Source organism: Dipodomys ordii, unplaced genomic scaffold (genome assembly GCF_000151885.1).
Source record: "Dipodomys ordii isolate 6190 unplaced genomic scaffold, Dord_2.0 Scaffold89, whole genome shotgun sequence".
In the NCBI taxonomy this organism is placed as follows: Eukaryota; Metazoa; Chordata; class Mammalia; order Rodentia; family Heteromyidae; genus Dipodomys; species Dipodomys ordii.
Window position 1 is genome coordinate 199,603 of NW_012267305.1, and position 21,959 is coordinate 221,561.

Consider the following 21,959-nt stretch of genomic DNA (forward strand, 5'->3'; position numbering starts at 1 on the left):
TTTATAAACAAATCTGTTCCTTATCAAGTGCCTTTTCTGCTCTTTCCACCCCATCAAATGAAAGTAAATGTCCATCTTGTACTTTGGTACTATAACGACTTTTTCTGTCTTAAGAATGTTTTGCTTCAAAAGGTTAAGAATGACTTGTGAAACAGTGTGAATTATCCTATATAAAATTATATATACATACTATGTGGATGTAACATTTGTGTTCAACAATAATTTGGCGACCTCTCCACCTGAAAACCATGGTTTCAAGTGTCCTGGAGTATGAGAGAGGACCAGGCTGATCAACAGAGACCAGAGGCTTTGAGGCTAACACAAGATTCCCACTGCAGTACCTCTCAGTCAAACACAGAGGAATTACAACGATCCATCTGAGTATTTGCTACTATAGAACTTTATTTTTCTTTTTGCTATTTACAACACTTTATTTCAGCATATTTTTCAGAAGCATATTTTTATGTTTCTTCATATTTTACTTTCTGGATGTCAGGACTAGTCAAGGTCTTTTTCATGCAAGACTGTACTTTAATAAGGACAGAAATGACACCCATTCATCTTGTGAGGCTCTGCTTCTCTGTACCCTCTCCAGGTTTAGTTTTCCAGAAAGCTAATCTTCCTATTACCCCCTTTTTCTTGATTGTTGCTGTGTGGGTCCAGTGCAACTGCTGCTGAAGACTCACATGCATGATTTTACCATAGTTCATCTATTTCCAGAACGTTACTGACTTGGTTGTCTTTGGAAGAATTCCAACACAGCCTGATGTCAGCCACTATGGCCAGTTGTGCTAAATTCCAGCACCTCAAACATTACTGATGACTACTGATCCTGAGGATGCATTCTGAAAACTTGGTGGGTGCAAAGTCTCACATAACTAGACATCCAGGGGTGACTCTGTCCAAAGTTTCTTTTTATAATTTAAGTATATCACGAAAATACTTTAAACCCTTTCCCTCCCCCCTCCCTTTTTTCCCTCCCTCCCTCCCATTTTCCCTCCCTCCCATGAAACCCTCATACTGATAATATAGATTTCACATTGATCATAGGACTTTAAACAACAAACACAAACACAAACACACTACACTTTCAGTAGGACAAGTCACAATTTTCTTTGATGCTGGGTTGTGGAGTATCTGGAAAGTTCCTGCTCACTACCATGATAGGGCATCATGCAGGTGGAGTGCTTAGCGAATGCATTCAGTAGTTAATAGCTCAAAGGGTTAGCTGGTATATATACAAAGTAAGGAACTATCACTTAGAATAGCCACAATCTCAGCAAAACTCAGTTCTAAATATGCAGAGACTTTTTAGCCTTGCTATTAACAAGATGGCATGAATTGGAGCAATGCATTCGACAAACTCCATTAAGATGGAACAGACTGTTACCCGGTGCAAAGGCACCCCATAATGAGCAAGAATTTGGTAAGAGATCTTTTGCACATCCCCAAAAGAAAAGGACACTTTGGGAAGAGGGGAGTGGGAAAGGTTAAAGTTGCGGGGTGGGGGAAAGGAAGGGAAAGAAGGTAAAGGGGGTAACGTAGGGTTGCTTATTTCCAGACTCAGCAAGGTCTTCCGTCTGCCCAAGGCTCAAACTGCCAAGCACTCTTTGATTGGCTGAATGTAAGAGAACCTGGCCAGATGCCCTGCACACTTACTGTTGGGGAACATGTGGGAAGGGCTGTAGGCAGCCAGATGGAGAAGAGCTTGAGGACAGCTGAGACTGGGGCTCAACGAGGATGCTGGCAACAGACGACACACACAACACAACAAGAGGAGATGTGGCAATTTCCAGTTAGAAAGACCAAAGCCAAATTCAAGTTCCTGAAAAGATGCCATTGCCAAATCTCCACATCACTTGGACACTCAACCTCACAAAGTATGAGTTGCAGTAGAGTTCAACTGCTCTCATTGCAGCACGTAAGGGCAAAATAGTCTTTTGAAGGTTTATCAAGTTGTGTGGATATTTACAAATGACCTCTCTGCTCTTCCTCGGCACTGTGAAGCCTTCCTGTGTCTTGCTGCCTAATGTAGTTCAATTCCAAGCACACCTTCCAAGATCTCTTCCCCATCAAAACTATCACTGTAAAACACGTCCTCCCAGAATCAGGCAAAACGGTCAGCACTCACAGCTCATGCTATGGACTGGATACTTCCTCCCACAGAGTACTGTTCTCAGGCTACATTCACTTCGTCTGTGGCTTTCTCTGGGAGACATCACAGATGGGCAGAGGGAGAGGCAAGGAGTGAATGGGAACCAGGGAACTCTGCTTTCTGGAACAAGTGAACTGGAAAGAAACTATTGACCAGTCCAGCCAAATAAGTTCTGCTCCCTCATGATGGGGACAGACCATGGAAATTCTGATAGTCCTGGAAGAGCTACCAGCAGAAGACCTATCTGATTTCAGAGGTACCTCCTTTCACACCCATTCAAAATTGAAAAAGTCAGGTATGCAGATATAAAAATATTATACACACGAACACAGAATACATTCACATTCATGTGTGGACACACAAGCATATACACACATAAGCCACAGTTTCACAGGGGAGCACACACACACACGCACACATTGTAGATACGCTTCCATACATATCAATATAGATTTACATGGACAGAGTAGTATTTAGCTTCTTAAATGACTGTACTGTAGACCTTTCTCAATGCACACACACGCACCCCTACGTATACACCAAAACACACAAAAGCACATTGAAAGCATGGAAAGGCAGAGGTATAAGGGGCTGCAGGAGAGGCTGCCTAGGTAGAAGAGGGGAACATGGGTTGAGTGCTTGGCACAGCTGCAAACAGGTGTGCAGGCTAACCCTGCTTTCCCTTAGGGACCCTGCTGGGTGGGCGGGGCCACACTCTCCACGTGCTCAGTTCATGCTCAGTGGCTGGTAAGCAGTTTCTTCCAGAAGAGGTGCTCCAAGTGCTGCAGAATGAGGTTGGATGCCTGCCTCTGCCGGAGCACCCCATTTGCAAAGGGGAGGGAAGGAAGGAGAATGCTTTAATTGAGAGTTAAGAGGATAAGGAGGAAGAGCAAGTGTCGTCAAGTATGGCACAAAAGCTCCACATTTTCCTTGGAACACTGGGGACAAGGTGCTTTGTCTTCCCTGGCTCACAGGTCCAACGATGTGATGTCAGTGAGCTCGTTGACACTTACTATGCACTAGACAGATAGAAAGGATTAGTATATAGATACACAATAGTGGTCCATCTGCAATTCTAGGTCAGATGGTGAAACAGCCAGCCTGAACTTTTCTAACTACTTCTTATTCACCAAGTACTTACATGGTGACGGGATCAATTCAGCAATTGACAGAACGTTAACTCTTGACTGGACAGAAATACAGAAGAGAGAAAATTCTAATCTTTCCAGAGAGGCTGGCTGAACCTGGGAAATCTCCAACCCATCACCCGCAGCCCTGCCCCCTGCCACACACACACACACACACACACACACACACACACACACACACACCACTACCACCACCATTACCACCACCACTGGGGAAACCGTGCTTTCTTACTTATCCTGTCATCTCCTTCTGAACCCTACCCACACTCCATTCCTAACCGCACCCCCACAACTATACCCTCAAGACAACCTAAAATTTGTGGGCAGAAGGCACTTACAGATGCTCCCCAACTTTCCTACAGCCAGTGGGTTAAACCTCCAAGCTGTGCCTACAACCCCAGCTGAACCTAGCTTGGTTTGCTCCCACAAAGGTCCATGACCCCCAGGAGGGAAAATAAAGAAGAAAGAAAAGGAGAAATGAAAAAGAACATTTGATACCTCAAGGGGACAGAAAAGCCCAGAGAAATGTGTGTGAGCAAGTCTCACATCCTTCTTTTGCTTCCCAACTTGGCTTATCTGTAAACATTTCCAGGGGCTTTTCTATGCTTATTAACTGTTAGAAGTGTTTGAAAAGGCGAGAGTCTTCTAGCAGACAAGGAAATCAATGTTCTATTTACCTCCAACTCTCCTCAATTCCTTCCCCTCTGGCCAGATCATGTTCCTTCAACTACTCTCTACCTCATGATAATAAAGAGAAGTGTTGAATTGATTAGATTGCCAAAATAACCACCAAATAAAATGAATAGAGGAAAGAAGAAGAACAAAACTGAAAGAAGGGAGCAGAGCATGGTGTCCCATGCTGCTCTGGCCGCTGGAAACTAATAGAAATGGTACAGCCAGTAAACGACGTTGAACAACCCAAAGGAAAGGGGGAAGAGGATCCGGGACCACCTGTCGATCTTAGGGACATAATCAGGATTAAAGAGGTGGAAGGAGAACCCTTCAGTGAAGGAGCACCCAGGGCTTGGGGGGCGACTGTCCTCGGAATCTGAGCTACTGTCCTTGTCTTGGTCATAGGCCATGAAATCCTCATCTTTAAGGCTCCAGATACTGTCAGTATTGCCCTTGCGTTGCTCCTCAAGGTCAGGGCAGGTGCTCTCAATATTGATGTCATCGTGTAAGCTCTGGATCTTATCAAGGTCACAGCTTGCTTCTTGCACACACCTCTGGCCGTGGGGCAGCATGGGGCTCCTGCTGGGGTCAAGGTCATGGCTCTCATCCAAGCTCAGGTTGTCATCTTCATAATCTTCATAGTCTTCGTAGTCTTCATCGTCAGAGGTTTCAGCACAGCCATGGGCCTCAGCAGGGTTGGGGGTTTCAATAGGGAGGAAAGAGTCATCAGAGGGCAAGCTGTCAAAGCCAGAGCCATAAGCATGAAGAGCCTGCTGAGAGGTGGAGGGGAGATCGCTCAGGCTTTCTCCAGTGGCCAGCTGGGCCGAGCCCAAGGGGGAAGAGAGTGGGCTGAGGCTTTCCGGGGTGGCCAGTGGAGCCCGCTCTGAGGTTGACGCCAAAGAGCCGAGGCTTTCTGAGCTTGCCAGGCGGGCCTGCACAGGGCTGGCGGGAAGAGAGCCGATTCCATCTTCCACGTTAATCAGGCCATCCTTTGAGGAGATAATGGATAGGCTCATCAGTTCCCTGTCACCTAAGTGGATATGAACTGAGGGGAAAGGGAGATGGGAAGGGACTTGTCCTCATCGGCACTTGAAATGCTACTGTTGATGTCTTTGACAGATACAGCCATCTCCTCTTGGGGGGGGTGGGCGGGGCAAATCACTGGAGCTCAAGGGACTGAGAAACAGGACCAAGAGGTTGTGAGCATGCAAGGGAAGGTCAGGGCTGCAGCCAAATCAGTGTCTCCCTGGGGGCAGTTGCTGTCTTGGGAGCGGTGTGTGCTGGCGGGAGGCTGCTCAGGCCGGCGAGGCTGGGCTCCCTGTGAAAGAGGGAGGTTGCTGGATATTAACATAGTGCCCAAAGCAAAAGCCTCAACTTGGCCTTAGGAGTCTGAAGTGCCAAAGAAGGAAGGATAGGGCAAGCCAGCCTCTCTGGTGGCTGTCTTCATTTCAGCCTCCCTGTGCCTGCTTTCCTTGTGGCTTCATCACCTGTTCTGGAAGCATACAAAGTGGAGCAAATTTGGCCCAAAGATCTGGAGAAATTTAGCTCCGTCACTTCTTGCCTCGTGACGCTGGACAATGGTCATTTCTAAAAAGGAATGCTGTAAAATAGTCCTACTCTTCGGTTATCTGTTGTGGGTGTGTGCTGTGCAGGCGTGTGGCGTGTATGACAATGAAAGGAAGTATGAAATGCAAATGAATCAAGCACTAAGCCTGGGCTTAAGAGGTGCTCAGGGAAAACTGATTGCCAGTCAAAAAAGTCAAACCTGAACATTTCCCACCACCACTTCCTGGTAGCGGTAGTGGGCAACAACTCTTCTGGGTCTCCTCTGTCGCCTACGATGGCGCCGAGGTCCTTCGCTGAAGAAAAGATAGTTGATGTAGACGTACTCCAGCAAGGACAGGAACACGAAGAACAAGCAGACGAGGATATAGATGTCAATGGCCTTGATACAGGAAATATGGGGAAGTTTATCCCGGAGATGGGAGTCGATGGTAGTCAGAACGAGGATTGCAGTTAGGCCTATAAATGACACAGCACAGGCTTAGTGTCTTCTGGTGGCCTACAGTGCATAGGAAGAGATCAAAAGCTACTGGAGGTGTAGGGCGGTCTCCCACCATGCTCTCCTCGTTCCTCCTTTCCCCTCACTAAACCTCCGGTTGCTCTTAGGATCAACTTCCAAATCACTAGCCCAAGGCTTCATGATGATCTACATCTTTAGCCCCACTTTCTGCTGCTTGCCTCTCAGTGCACAGATCATCCATTAGCATCTGGGGAAGTTTTTGGAACTGCACAACATTGCACATATACTAAGAGTCCACAATGTGCTCTTTAGAGGCAGGGGAGACTGCCTCAAAGATGAGGAAGATAAGCCCTTGGGGAAGTAATCTCTTGGGCTTCTGGCTCAAAACCTTTTCTTGACAGTCTTTTTGAAGCTCTCCGGCCTCAGGTATCTTGTGATTTGGTCTCTTTTATTGGTCTTTAATCCAAGCATTTCTATATTGGGAAATGTAAAGTTTGTCTCTGCCTGCTCCAAGTCATTCCAATTCCTTTGGAACAAGAGTTTCAGCCACCAAGACCTGGGCCACTTCCTCCTCTAGACTCTCAGAGGTTACACCTCCACATTCCACCAGATGCTGGTTAAAGCTGGTCTCCCTCTGGAAAACCCCTGAGGCTTAACTAGGATATCTCTCATAATTGATATTTATTTTATAGACTTTCTGATCTAAATTTATTACTCATTTTGTATATCTTCAAGAAAGTCTATGAATTCAATCAATAATGAATTGTCATGCTATGGACCACTTATGCCCCATCTCCAGTATCAGTCTGTCCACTGGGGATTGGCTTAGCACCTGTACAATGCAAACTAGAAAAATCCTTGTTTCCACCTGATGCCGAAGACTTACACCTGTAATCGTAGCTACGCAGGAGGCTGAGATCTGAGCACTGCCATTCAAAGTCAGCCAGGCAGGAAAACCCTGTGGGACTATTTTCTGAAATTAAGCACCAGAACACTAGAATTGGTACTGTGGCTCAAAGTAGTACAGTGGTAGCCTTGAGGAAAAGAGCTCAGGTCAGTTCCCAGGTCCTGAGTTCAAGCCCCATGACCAATGACAACCAAAAAGAAGAAAAGGAAAAAGAAAAAGAAAAAAAAAACATCTTGTTTCCTCAACTGGGCAGTCACATAAGGCTCCAGATTTTCATTCCTTGTTCCCCGCCTTTTTCTCTGAGAAAAATGACTCAAGTTCTTCCCCGAGATAGGACTTACCGATTGTCACTCTGGCTGCAGAAGAATCATAGTTCATCCAAAATGATATCCAAGAGAGAATGGTGGTTAAGATTGTGGGCCAATAGACCTGCACAAGGTAACTTCCGACTTCCCTCTGGACTTGGAACTTCAGTACCAGGCGCATGTAGGAACCTGCAAGGAGACATCCTGATGTCAGGCTTGCATGTCCTATGTCTGCCCTCTCCCCCTTCCTCCTCACTTTTTCCATGTGAGTTGAAGTTTGGGAATGGGAGAGACAAGAGATGCTCCCAAGTCGCAAACAGGGAGAGGGGCCAGTGCTATGAGGAGCGTGCACCCTCTCCTCCAGATGCAGAGTGCTGTAGCTCTGGCCCATTGCTTCCATACTTGCTCTGCATTTACACAGGTGGCCACCGGGACTTGCCCTTTATTGTTTCTGTCCAGAAGGAGGGAACTAGGGAAGGAGGCAGCAGAGTGTAGGGACTAAAAGCAGAGTTCCCCCAAGAGTTCAGAGTTGTGCCAAAAGGGACAAGATTTAGGAGAGAAGGAAAGAGCCACACTCACCTGTGTAGAAATACACCTCCTTGCTAGTAATTGTCCTTCCCAGGAAAGCAAACTGAGGGATTTGCAGTGACTCCGCCATGCGGATGGCATTGTCATTGTCTTCCCAGGATAACACGATGTCTTCCACAGTGTAGCCATCTGGGAGAGGGAGAGAAATAGTCTTGGGAAATAGGCACAGGCACACCAAAGCAGTGTGTGAAAAACCAAAGCACAGTTGCACCTTGTGATCTGGGGAGGGGGGGCTTGCTGAGTGTGAGCATGGGAGAGACAGTGGGCCCTTGGAAAGAGCTCACTGATGTGGGAGTTTCTTAGTCACTAAGGAGTGTGTAGCAAAGCTGCTCTGAGCTCCTTCCTGTGAGCTTATACATAGTTCCCAAAGAGCAAGGTACCATTTCCCAATAGGATTAGTTACAACCTAAAGGCCACGTGCTCCTACATGCTGCAAATAGACCCCTACACTCAATCCCCTTCCATGAATCTACCATTCATATGTTGACCATCTGCCTATGCAGGGGCAGGGCAGAAGGAAGGACATATGCTCTGTCTTTGGTTTCTTGACTCTTGTGGCCCCAGGCAGGGGAGAAAGGTTCATAGGAGAAATACATACAGCTCTCCACCTCCAGCTTGCAAGCCTGCTTGTCCAGAGGATATTTCTGCAGATCCAGGGAACAGGCTGCTTTGGTAGTGAGTCTGCCAAGGAAAACAAAAAAAAAAGAGAAAGAAAAAGTCAATCCCAGTCAAGCAACCATTTCTGACCACACTGCTAACATAGGAGGCACGAGGAACTTTGAGGACTGACCTATATGTAAGGAAGACAGAGACACTTAGAGTGAAACAGAGAAACCAAGAGGTTTTGAAGTAATCAAGAAGGAAGCCTGATGAGAATTTCGAGGCTCCCAGGTGATCTCACCGGATGCCATAACGCACTGTCCCATCTGGGTGCAGCTGAAACACGCGATTGTCCACCGTGACATCATGCAGGAAGGCATCTTTGCTATTCAGGAAGTAGCAGTCAGGGACCCACAACTTCTCATACATCCGATAGTCCAGGGTCAAGTTCAGGTTGGTCTCGTAGTAGGCTAAGCGTGAGTCCTTCCATGTCTGATGCAAAAACATTGTGATTGTATAGTCCTGGTGAGAGGAAGGTAAATGTCAGTTGTAAGCTACTAGATGAAACACATAACTACAAATGAGTGCATGAAACCTATGCATCTTTATACAAGAATAATAAGATGAACTATCTGTAATTAAAATCTAGGTTAAGAAACAGAAAGCTATCAGTAACTTGCAAATCCTAAAGTGTGCCATTCTGAACTTATTTCCATTGTCTCCTAGCAGTAACAATGACTCTAGTTTTTATGATGATAATTTCCTCACTTTGGGTTAAAGCCTATGTTTACATATATAAGTCAACGAAGTTCAACTTCTTAGCTGAACTTCATTTTTTTAAATCCAAATGGAACCACACTGTATGTATTTGCAATCTGTTTTTCTATTTAATGTTGAAATCAACTCAGGAAGATATGTATAACTATAATTTCTTCATGTTCATTCTTGTATATTTCCATATATGAACATACCATAATATAATAATTGGAAAGCATTATATGTACCTAAATCAGAATGAAATAACAAAATGAAAGTTCCAGTTTCTATTCTTGCCAAGAGCCAAGAGTAGGTGAAGGTCACCGATCCCTGCAGCTAATCAACACTGGCCTGGGCTGATGTTTGACTCTTCCCAGTTTGGTGAGTACATGATCTGCTCCTTTTCACTGGGGCTTGAACTCAGGGCCCGGGAGCTGTCCCTAGGCCTTTTCTGCTCAAAAAGTAGGCTGGTGGTCTACCATTTAAGCAACACCTCAATTTCTGGATTTTCGGTGGTTAATTGGAGATGAACGTCTCATGGACTTTTCTGCCCAGGTTCAAACTGTGATTCTCAAATTCCAGCCTCCTGAATCGCTAGGATTAAAGACGTCAGCCATTGGCACATGGCTTAATGTGATCTTTAAAAAAAACTTCATAAATCTTTCACTTTTGAGTCTGTAATCCATTCGGAACTGAATTTCTGGATATGGTATGATATGAAGATTTACATTTATTCCAGGGGGCTTGTTTTTTCCAAAACTTACTGTTTTTCCATGTCACTGTTGTTACAGGTTAGAATAGAGCTGGCTATGACTCTGCTTCGTGTTGGTTGTTCCCAGTCCCCAGAAGCATGGCTGGAACAGGCACACTTACCATGTTTATCTCAGAGATCTGTTCAATGTTGGAGACATAGATAGATATTCCCACGGGCACAGGGGCACCTACAGTATAGGAAAACATTCTTAGTTGAAGGTTGGGATAAAGGTTAAGGGCATGACTCAGGTGTCACATTTCTCAAGTTTGAATTTATTTGGGCATTTGTTTGCTGTATGACTTGGATAAGTCACTTAACCTCCTTGAGACTTCTTTCTTCCTGGGTAAAGTAGGATAAAGGTAGTACTAATCTCCTAGTAAATGTAGAGCAAACACTTAAGAACAAGGACTGGCTCTGCTAAAAGAAAGGTGTCAGGGAAATGAGATTATAGGAAAGGAAGAACTCTTTTACAAATGTTTTCTGATGAAGAGCTGAAAATATATGATTTCAGAAATTAGAGCCAAGGTTCTGCTTGTGTTTATGAGTAAACTTGGGAGAGTGTTCATGTTTGTGAGTGAATGTGTGAGCATATGTATGAGCCTCAGTGTGTTGTGTGGGAGGAAATGCATGAGTGGGAAGGACTGTGACAGCGTTCACCAGGAGGGAGTGACTATGTGAGCATGCATGTGTTGGCGAGCTTATGTCTGTTACACTGTGAGTGATTGTGTATGCAAGCCTGTGTATGTGAGTGAATGTGTGTCATTACGTGAAGAATTTCATGAGCATGCCTGTATGAAAGAGTGTGAGCACGTGTGAGTGTATATGTGCTCATGTGTGAATGATGAAGACTGTGAACTTTATGGGTGTGAATGAGCATGGAGGTATGAGTGTGTTCATGTGAATGTGTTCATGAGTGTTTGGGAGTGGGTGTGTGAGCCAATGAATGCATGCATGTTTGTGTGTGTCAGGAAATGTGTGTGTGCTTGGATTTGAGTGTGTAAGAGGTATAGTAAATATGTGTTGCTGTGAGTGTATACATGTTAGTGTTTTTAGGGAGAATGTCTATGTGAGTGAATGCATGAGCATGCTTATGTGTGTGCCCTTGTCAGGCTGACATGAGTATATGTGTGCATGCTTTTGTGCTGTACAACATGTCCACATGTTCATGAGAATTTGGGAGCATTTCAGGTGAGAGAATGCTCATGTGTGACTGAATGCAAGACACTGCATTATGTATCTTACTGCATATATATTTATTAGTGTATGCATATACATTTTCAGATTGTGAGTGAATGGGACTGTAGGTGAGGATGTTCACATGCATGTATGTTTTCTTGTGTGTGCGATTATGTATGAGTAAAGCTGTGAGCATGTTCATGTGTGTATGTGTGTGAAAGAGAACCTTAAGGCGTGTCTTTTTTAATACATTTGTGTTTGTGTATGTGGGCACATTTGATGTGAGTGAACATGTGAGTGTGTTTATCTGTGTATGAATATGTGACAAGTTTCTTTATGTGTTAATGTCTGAGTGCTTGTGTGTGTGAGTGAATTTGAACATCACTGGGTACATGCAAGAGTGAGTGTGTACACATGTACATGCATGTAGGCAAATGATAATGTGTGTGAGGAAATCTGCTAATGTGTTTGGGTATGTGGGCATGTTTGTGTGAGTGAATGTGTGATATTGTTCATGTGTGCGCTGACCTGTTCAGCCTTTTTGGGAGGAGTTGTGAGTGTGTTATTATAAGTGAGCATGTTTACGAGTGAATGTGTGAACACATTCATGTGGGTCTGTGTGACTATATGTATAAATGTATGAATGTGCACACTCATACGTGTGGCTAAATTGATAAGAACTTTTATTCATGTAAGCATGTTTGGATATCAACATATTATTGTATATTAAAGTATGTCAATGGACTTGTGAGTATGAATGAAGATGTTTTGTGTGAATAAATGTATCACAATGTTTATGTGTATATGTGAGCATGTTAACATTTTCATTCGTGTGTGTGAATGAACTTTGATGCTCCTCTAGGTGGCTGATCACAGGTAGGTGTGCAGGTAAATGATGTAATATATCTGTATGATTGAACTTCCATAATTGTAGCTATGAGCATGTTTTTATGAGTGAATATTTACGTATATGTGCACTGTAGGCAGAGTTGTGTGTGTGTTAATGTGAGATTTTAAGTGAATATGTGACTGTTGTGTGCCTTTATATGTGAATGAATTTGTGCATGTGCTCTTGTGAATGATGAGTGTCTGTGTGAGCCTGAGTATGCAAGTGAGTGAATGTGAATGTGTGTGTGTAGCACTGTTCTTCTGCATTCTGCATTTTGGAGGCTTGGGTATTAGCACTGTTCAAATATGATCATGAATGAGTAAACATTTTGTAAACTGTAGGGCACTGTGGACAAACACATTTTTATTCTTCCCTGTCAGCTCAAAGCTGTCTACACTCAGCCTTGCAAGCAAAGCCATTATTCTGTGTATTACATCACACTGCTGCTAGGGAAACACTCGTGATGCTTGCAATTCGGCCTGCTGGTTTCACTGCAGGCTGATTGCCCAGAAGCTGTGCTGAAAAGAGTAAAATGTGTTATTCCAAGCCCAGTACTTCAAAAAGCAAAGTGCTATTGGTAATAGGCATATGACTGGCAGCTGAGAAGTAAGTGGGCCACTGTGTTAGGGCCCAGGTCACACTCTACATTCAGGACTATTGTGAACAAACCCCAGGAAAGTACTGTGTAGTGACAGGGTCTCTGAAAACAGTTTAATCCACCTCCACACCTTTAATGGCTGCAAGCTCTGCTAGGCAGGCATCAAGCCAGAGAGGCTAGGTTGCCAGCTCCTTTTTTCAGGGAAAACTTCTGAAGTCTATTCTCCATCAATCAGGAAAGTCCTTCTCCTATGGTGTAATGCAGAGGATCCAGGAGACCAGGACAAACACCTGCCCAAGGTCTCACAACCGAAGGGGCAAGGGGGGCACGGTGACCTAGAGGAAGGATATTTCTCTAATTTTTCTACATTGGATGGGAAGTGAGATGAGAGCTTGTGTAAGTAAGGTATCTCATGATGGATATGTCCCATGCATTCCTTCACATGGTAGTATCAAGTGCTTGTGTCAGGCCCCTTGTGTATGCACATGCACGTTGCTTGTATGTAAGAAGACTAAGTCCTGAAAGGATTCCATGGTGGATGCAGGGGGAGTGGGGAATTTCAGAGAAAACTGTTATTGGGAAGAAGTGTCAATGGGCCTCTGTGTTTAAGGCGCAGTCCAGACTCCACATTCAGAGCTATTCAAGAAAATCAAGAAATTGTTTTGTAATGACAAGGGTTGCTGGGAGCACTCTCCTCCCCCCCCCCGGATTACTTCCTTACAATTCTCTTCCCTCTGTACCTTTAGAGGATGTCCTGACTGCTTGCCCCATCAACTGGTCTCGCCACATCTACTATACAACAGTCCTGGCTGTAGAGCCTCTAGCGCCCTCTTCTGTCTAATTGCTAGTATGCCTGAGTTGTCCTTGTCCTGCTGCCTTCATGTACAGTTTGGCCACATTAATCCAGGTGCCTATCTTTTATGAGATGGGCCCATAAAAGATGGCCAATGCCCAGGTTTTCCTGCTTAATGTATGTCTTCCCCCTCCCCTGAATGATAGCAGTGAAGTGTCTCAGAGGTATTGTGCACCAAGATTCATTCTTCCCCTATTCCTTCCCTTGGTGCTGCATTCCTGTAAAGGTGGCAGCTTGGCTTTGAAACAGTGGGGAGAATGTGCTTGTTGCACTTAAATGGTTGTTAGTCAGCCTTTTTGGAGAAGTGTAAGAATGAGACAAGGAGAAAATGAGGTAGCTGCTCCCTTGTTTTTCTGTGGTGCTTGGTACAAGTGGCCCAAAGGCCCATGCCATGGAAGAGCATGCTGGCTGTGCTGTGCCACTCTGCTTGCCACACACCCTGACCTCCCTCCATATGTAATCCACACACTACAGAAAAGGTGCTGGGTGCAGTTATGAGGGGAGTCATCTCATCTCTGTGCTGGAGATCTGAGTGTGGGGCCGAGGTGTTTAGTTTGGACTTCATTTGGCAACTCAGATAAAGCTGTACAACCCTGATCACACTGAATGCAGTGTGTGTATTGGGCTGAACTTGGCGGGATCTGAAAGGCAGTGGAAGTACCTCAGGCTTAGGTGGCTTAGGAAAAGGAAACCGAGAAGACCAAAGCCTCAGTTTTGAGCTACCAGAATAGGGAGAATGCCCAGGGTGCAAAGCATGTACTCAAACACAGAATGTGTGTGCTTCTACAGACAGCATTGCAAGAGAGCTAGGAAGTGAGGAGTGGGCATAAGGCCCCTTGCACATGAAGACAGGGAAATGAGGGCCATTTCAGAGGGTTAAAGAGCTGAAGTTAGGGGCCCGGGAGTGCTCCCTTGCAGGGCTCTGCAGGCTCAGAAGGACAGGACTTGGGGAGGCAGAGGTGTAGGCTCTGGGTAAGTGTCACTGGTCAACTTATAGGGTTGACTCGCTGGCTGGGTCTTAGCTCTATTCTGCCATCCACAACAGCCTCTAGTGTGCACATGACTTACCTCCAAAATTTGGTCTCAGGCGGACATCGTATTTGGACAGCACCCTGTCCAAGATCTTTTGAACCACACCTCCATTTGCACAGTTGTTGCTGCAATAGAGAAGTCATGAGTAAAATGTTGCTTGACTTGTGGCCATCTTGCCAGTGGGTGAGTTTCCAGAGCCTTCCTTGCTCCTGTACATCCGCAGACACATACGCAGTCATATGTGTATCTGCTCTCCCCCTCCCCGCTCCAGGCAGTGAGTCAGCCAGCAGCAGCACAGCAGTGACGCAGCCTCTTTTTCCCCCTCCCCCCTCCTAGCTTTCATGAGAGGTTGGGGTACAAGGACTAGAAAGTGGGGGAGGAGGGGATGCCATAGGAGAAGAGGAGAGGACAAACAGTGGGAAGGGGGGACCCTCAGAAAGCTGTATCATATCAACCCTTTAAGGAGCCTCTACCTTGAGGTCAGCTTGAATCCTGCTTTGCAGATTGGGGAGGGGGGTGTCTTCTAGTGGTACCTCATTACCCAAGGAAAGTCATCTCCCACTCACCGCCATCCTGAGTGGAGTGAATATTCTCCAGCTCAAAGCCAGATTCCCTCTGCTTGCTCTGGGAATTTTTTTTTTGCCATGTTTATGTCAACCTTGCTTTTGTACACCTTTGTTTTTTCTTTCCCACAGATTTGGCATATGGCATATGACGCAGAGAGAAAAGAGAGAGCAAGAGAGTGAACCTTCTTCATGTAGCAGAGATTTATGGCTCTCATTGGATCAAACCATTTCAGATTATTGGGGCTTGGAGCTGTCCTCGAAAAGATCCATTCTGGGACCAGGCATCTCTCTCACTAAGCATGTGCTTATGGCCTGGAGGTTTCTTGTACTGAACATATATAAGTGAATCCAGCTCAACTCTGCAGCAAGATGGCTATTCAAGATTCTCATATTTGCTCACCCAGTCAGTATACCTCCAGATGGGCTTTTGTCCCCCCCCCATAAAAAAAGCCTCAGCCCCAAAGGGCTTGTGAATAACAGGCCTTGGGCATCAGTGCGACTCTTCAGATCTTTGATGCCCTGCCTAATCAAATATGTCTTCCCTCCTCTGTGTGTGTGTGTGCGTGTGTGTGTGTGCGTGCGTGCATGCGCATGTGCATTTGTGCGTATTCATTGGTTTAATGTGATATGTTGGGTTAAGGGCATTGCAGGGCCATCTGCTGGCACTGTGCCCAACTACCCCCCATGGCCCTTTTAATCTAAATACGTATTCATTTCTGGCTTGCCATTTAAAATTATTGCTCATCTTCCTCAATAATTAAATTTCATTTTGCTACATTCTACAGTGTGCACATGAATTTTTCCCAGGTTAAAGCAATGCATTCCCGCATGTTTCGATCCACACATTTCTCAGGTGTCAGCCCTCCGATCTGTGGCCACCATAAATATACATTTCTGTGTGATGTACGTGTAAAAAAGACCACTTAACACCTTCTGAGATACTTGCAGACTCAAATAAACTTCAAATCAATCACAAGCAAAACCTGACGTGTCTTCAAATGTTTTCACAGTAATAAGCATAGAAAGCCCACTAAGCTCAGTTTATTTCCATTTGTGGCAAACAGTCCCTCACCTCTCCACCCCCACACACACACCCCTACACACCCCATACACATATGTGGACACACTCATTTGCCTCAAGGAATGGACAAAATCGCACTCTACAGGTGTCTCTTCTGTTCTGTGACTTGTCTATCCCCCTTATTGCACCCCCAAACACCATTCTAATTCCACAGGTGCGAAAGAACGTGACTGGAGAAAGCTGCCTCCAACCTCAGCCCTAGACAGTGGTCGGGTAGACTCTGAGAAGGGGGCCATCCTCCCGTCCGGACTGCGGTTTAGGCACACGCGTGGGTGGCAGCGTCGGGGGGGGGGGGCAGTCATGCGCCGCAGTAACAGGTGGGCTGAAGCATACGACTGTGCTTAACTAACTAGTGTTAACTAACTGTCCCCACTCCCATGCCATTCCCTTGGGGGCAGGCAGTCCGAGTCCTCCTCCCTTCCCCCTCCAGACCGTAGCCCATTTCGTCTAAGAGGCCCGTAGCCGTCTGCTAGCCCCTATGCCCACCAAGCCCAGCCTGGTGGTACCCACTTACCACCTGAAAAGATCCACGACGATTTTGGGCAGGGCGGAGGAGAACTCCATCTGGAATTGCGGGGTGGGCTGGGGGTCGTTGCCCTCAGCGAGCCAAGTCCGGATGAGCAGCAGGAGCGCAGCGGCTCGCAGCATGGCTCGGATGCCCATGGCTGCGGCTCTCTGGGGGCCACAGAGAGACTGCTGCGGAGAGCTGTAAAAAGGGACGGGTTGTGGTCAGGGTCGGGGTTGGGTCAGTACTGGGCGAAGGGGGACAGGATCGCTAGCCTTTTAGCTAATGGTCACCTCTGAGCCTAGGGCTGGAGGGTTCCGGGAGCCCGGAGTCCGGAGCCCTTAGCCGTGGGAGGTTGGGGGGGAGAAGCCGCTCGGCCGGACACAGGGCTCCCTGGAAGGCGCCTGCCAGCTGCGAGGTGCGCTCCGTCTGCAGCAGTTCCTGGCTGCGACTGGGCAGCAAGCGGGGCGCGCGGCTGGCTCCGCCCACTCCGACGGCAGCACGCGCCCGAACCAATCGGGCAGGTGCCAAGAGCGCACAAAAAGGCGCGCGCTCCTGCCTCCGCCCGCCCTCAGGCTGCGCGCCGCCCGCCCCCCCCCCGCCCCTTCAGGCCTCTGCAGTCATCCCCAGACCAGCTCCGGAGACAGGGGTGGGGCCTGGGCCTGGGAGGGACAGCAGGGCTGGCTGCTGAAGGCTGGGCGAGGGCTGGCGGCCAGGGACACCCGGTCCTGCATATCTTCCTTCTGCAAAACGCAAAAAAAGGGGGTGGGTGTGTGCTTCCCCCAAGAGATGCTGTGTGCAAGAGTTTGTATTTTGTAGTGAAGGCAATCTGACTGTCATGGTTGGATCTACGTCCTTAGAGACTTGGGCACACTTGAAGAACAGTTGGTAGCCTTTCTGCTCATGCTTTCCAGGCTAAGGAACCATTAGGAACCGCGGATGCCTAGACCCGAACTAAGGAGGATCCAAGGGAGGTCACCCAAGTGACAGCGCTCTGGCCATATTAGCATAGAAATTGGCCTGCTGGCTTCCTGGGAGTTGTCTGAACAACTAAATTTCCCAGAGTACTTTTTGCCCCACTTTAGGTGCTCAGCAAATAATTTAGGGGACGGGAAGGGTTTGCCTCCTGGAGTCTTCTTGCAACGTGATTCTGTGTCAGAGCATTTCAGAGTTGGAGGGAGGTTCCACATGGAAAAGACTACAGACTAACAAGAGGGCGCTTAGTTTTTCCACTACCTGGAAATTTGCTTCGAGCCAACGGAAGGGTATTTCGCATCCACAGAACCCTCACTCAGTCCCCTAGATCTCCAGGGTGATTCCATGACAAACCTTGTTCACCAGCCCCTACACCTTTCGAATCATATCACTCAAAAAGGTTGTAGACAAAATCGATTTCAAGCCACCCCAGGTGGCTTACTCCTTGAATCCTAGCTACCCAGGAGGCTCAGATCTGAAGCTCACAGTTGAAACCCAGCAGAAGCAGATCTACGTGACTTACCTCTAATTAACCAGCAAAGAGCCGGTAGTGGATGCTTGGCTCCGAAGGTAGAGTGCCGGTCCTGACTGGAGAAACTTCAACTGAGAGCAAGGTATGTACCCATACCCACTGCAAAATAGGTGGCAAGTTCAGTCTTAGTTACTTGGGGACACCAATGCAAAAACACACCCCTCTTCCATTTTCCCTCAGTACCTGGTGAATTGGAATTGCTGAGACTCAGGAAATCCTCCCTTTCCTGATGGCTGTTTTCAAATTTGAGGGGTTCAGTCTTTCCTCTTGAAATTTAATTACTTGCATTTTGCACTTGCTACTCAGGTGCTCTATCACTTGAGCCCCGCTGCAGTGCCTTCTCTCCTTGATGAGTTTGAAGGTACGCTTTCACATTATGTGGGGATATTTCTATGTCTCTGGGATAACAGCAAGGTGGCACTGTGCCCAGCCATAGTGCTTCCCCCAGAGCCGGGATAATTCCTTGAGACAGTCTCAGAACTTTATACCCCAGCTGGCCTTGAACCATGACCTGTTGCTCTTTGCCTTCCAACTAGCTACAATTACAAGCTGGAGCCACTGCGCTGCACTTTTACTGTCACCTTCCAAAGCCACTTTAAAATGGAACAGAAGAAAAATATTTTTTGTAAAGGGCAAAGCGCTCTCACCCCTTCCTTTCCTTTCCCCTTCTATCATTGCAACAAGTGGTGTTATCTCCACGTGGTCACAGAAGAAAGAAGGGGTAGTGCGAGTGTATGTCATCGACTATCACATACAAGAATAATTCAATCTACCCTCCTATTCGTTTGCTCTCTGTCATCTCTATCATCTTGATGTGCTGGTACACACAATTTTTGCTTGCCAAAAATCGGGGAAGGTTACTCCAAGTTCAGCCACTTGCATTGTGATATGAGGAAACTGAGGCCAACAGTAGAAAAAGGGAATGACCTAAGGTCTCACACCAGTAGAGGAAAAAACTGGAAGTCCTCTTTGTAGCTTTGCCTCCTTCCAGAAGGCTGTTTTCCGGGTGAGCTTTCACAGGAAATTCAGGCAACTACCAGCAGGTGGGAGTAGATTTGTTTGCATGTGGAATGTTTCCTTCCCCAGGCCATTGTCAGGGGAAGGCAAGCCTGAAGTTTTGTTACTAGGTGCCCCTTCAGCTACAAATATTATTGAAAAAGTTAATGTAAAATTTACTTTTTATTTTAGATGTTGCAATAAGCTTTTTTTTTTTTTTGGTCGGGCATGGGGCTTGAACTCTGGGCTTGGGCGCTATCCCTGAGCTCTTCAACTCAAGGCAAACACTCTACCACTTGAACCACAGTGCCACTTCTGGTTTTATGGTAGTTACTTGAGATAAGAGTATCATGGCCTTTCCTGCCCAGGCTGGCTTTGAACTGCGATCCTCAGACCTCAGCCTCCTGAGTGGCTAGGATAACAGGTGTGAGCCACCGGTGCCTGGCTAGCAGTAAGCTTTTGAAAAAGGATTTGTACAAAGACTGACACAAGCTGATGGTTATCTTGGAAAAATCTTTTGGTTCTGGTACTGGCAAGCTAGATAACTGGGATGCATTTTCCCAGTGAAGACAAACAAACAAATGGTATGAAATGTAGAAAGAAACCATCAGCAGAGGGTGAAGGCAGCACTACATGCTGCCTTCCTTTGTCCTGAGGGAAGTTAATGGATCTGTGAAATTGTATTGTGCTTTGGGGTATCGTGGGTAGTGGGGACAGAAGTCAAAGCTTGAAGCTTAAGCCAATAGGGAATTTGGTCAGCTTTCCTGCTACTATAGCTGAGACCTTGAGCAGCTGTGGTGTCAGGATAATTGTGACCCCTCTGAGCCACAGCCTGGGCCTTGCTGTCTGCATCCTCATCACCTGGGTGGGCTATGGACTCTGAAGCTTTGGTCTTGGATTAATGTGGCCTTGGATACAGTCTTGTGTTCCTAAACATTTGAACAAATGCCAGCAAATGAAAAGATTCTTCAGCAAGGAGTTATCTTAGGCTCAGAGTCATGTGTACAAATAAGTTTTCAATATGTTGCTTCACAGTCAAAGATAATGCTACATTAAAAAAGAAGATATACTTTCACAGTAGAAAAGAATAGAGAGCAAAAACAAACCCCCAGCGACTTTAGATATCATAATTATGTGGCATATACTGCAATAATTATAGTTTACTACAACCAAAGAATAAAAGATAATCTTGAAAAGACAGGAAACAGAAAATCATCAAAACGATGTGAAAAAGAATTGAGAAGAGGTCTGTAACCCACTAGGAATAAAACTTGAGCATTTTGAAGTTGGACTTAACAGAAAGATAAGCCCAACTAAAAAAAATAAGATTATTGAATTGGAAGATGTTATAAAAATTGCTGAGCTTTCTGCTGGAGAAACAACTTACACAGAAAAATTAAAGGAGGAGGATCAAGGTCTCAATGGACATAGTAGGAAGATTTACCATACATTAAGCTGAAAATCCAGGGAGAGTGGACCAAAAAATTGTAAAAAGAAGATTCAAATTCACTCATGCAAAAAATTCACTGAGTTCTAGGTAGAGTATATACAATGAAATGGAAGCATAAATATGTCATGGTTTAAGTGGGAAAATGACAGGTAAGGAAGATATGCTAGCGGTCCAATTGAAGACTGAGACCCTGCCATAGGGCAGAAGCAGGAGAGACTGAGACTGTGGTACATGAGGAGTGCTTCATGAAGCTATCTACTTAATTACCAATTGACCAAATATATTTCTTAAGCAGTGTACATGCTAGAGCAACCTGGCACCATGAGCTCTTCCCCACCATTGTGTTTGGAAGATGACTTTCTCTTCTCCTGGGCCACAGCAGAGCTGAGTATTCTTCAGGGGTTGTAATCTCACCCTTAGCTGAGATCTAAGGCTGAGAAAAATGTGCTCCTATGTAGATTTTTTAAGAGAAAGTACCATAAAAGTGAATGTCTCTAGAAAAATTTCCTTTTCCTTACTACCCCTTTAGTGTTTGATCACTTTCTGAGGAAGAATCTATAAAAAAGGGAGAGGGATAGAAGGGGTTCGATTGAGTGGCATACAGTGTAAACATGTGGGAATCCATGTTATACAATGGCCACTTCTGTGATCCTCAATGTATCCAGTTAAAGCTTCAGGCTTAGCTACATGCCTTCTCTCAGTTACTGGGCTATCTTATGCTGGACTGGAATGAAGTTTCTACATGAGGTTTATAATTGCAATAGATAGACAATAGCTAAATGGACAATAGGATGTCTTTTGGAGCATGCCATCGTTGTTGCTAATTGCTTATATAACGAGTGAATGAATGGTCTCCTGTCAGGGACGGAATAGAGGAAATTCTGCTTCATATGAGAAGTGGGTTGGTTTCTGTGTTTGTCATGTACTCCTCATGTATTATTTGATTTGAGTGATATTCTTTTTCCTATTGAGTGACATTCTTAGGCACTCTTAAAGACTCCTCTACCTGTCATAGAAAACATTTTTTTTTGTCAGTCATGAGGCTTGAACTCTGGGCCTGGGCGCTGTCCCTCAGCAATTCAGCTCAAGGTGAGCACTCTACCACTTGAGCCACAGTGACACTATCAGTTTTCCGGTGGTTCATTGGAGATAAGAGTCTCATGGACTTTCCTGCCCGGGCTAGCTTTGAACCGTGATCCTCAGATCTCAGCCTCCTGAGTAGCTAGGATTACAGGTGTGAGCCACCAGTGCCCGGCAGAAAACATTTTTTTTAAAAAATTATTTTTAGATTTAGGGCATATTAATTGTAAGAAATGAAGTTTTCATTGTAGTATATGATTATAATGCACTTTGATATTATTGCTCCTACTCTCTTTTTCCCCCCTTTCTCCTTCCTCT

At 45.8% G+C, this 21,959-nt stretch overlaps 1 protein-coding gene across 1 annotated transcript; it reads right to left on the reverse strand.

The window, feature by feature from the left end:
- Positions 1-4,181: 4,181 nt before the first annotated feature.
- Positions 4,182-16,779, reverse strand: Gabrq (gamma-aminobutyric acid (GABA) A receptor, theta). The gene is made up of 9 exons (XM_013025916.1): positions 16,618-16,779; positions 14,493-14,581; positions 10,028-10,095; positions 8,700-8,920; positions 8,397-8,479; positions 7,790-7,927; positions 7,247-7,399; positions 5,741-5,997; positions 4,182-4,964 (listed from the first exon to the last, which is right to left on the reverse strand). Exons 1-9 carry the CDS (start codon positions 16,764-16,766, stop codon positions 4,182-4,184), a joined length of 1,941 nt encoding a protein of 646 aa, XP_012881370.1. The 5' UTR covers positions 16,767-16,779.
- Positions 16,780-21,959: the final 5,180 nt, after the last annotated feature.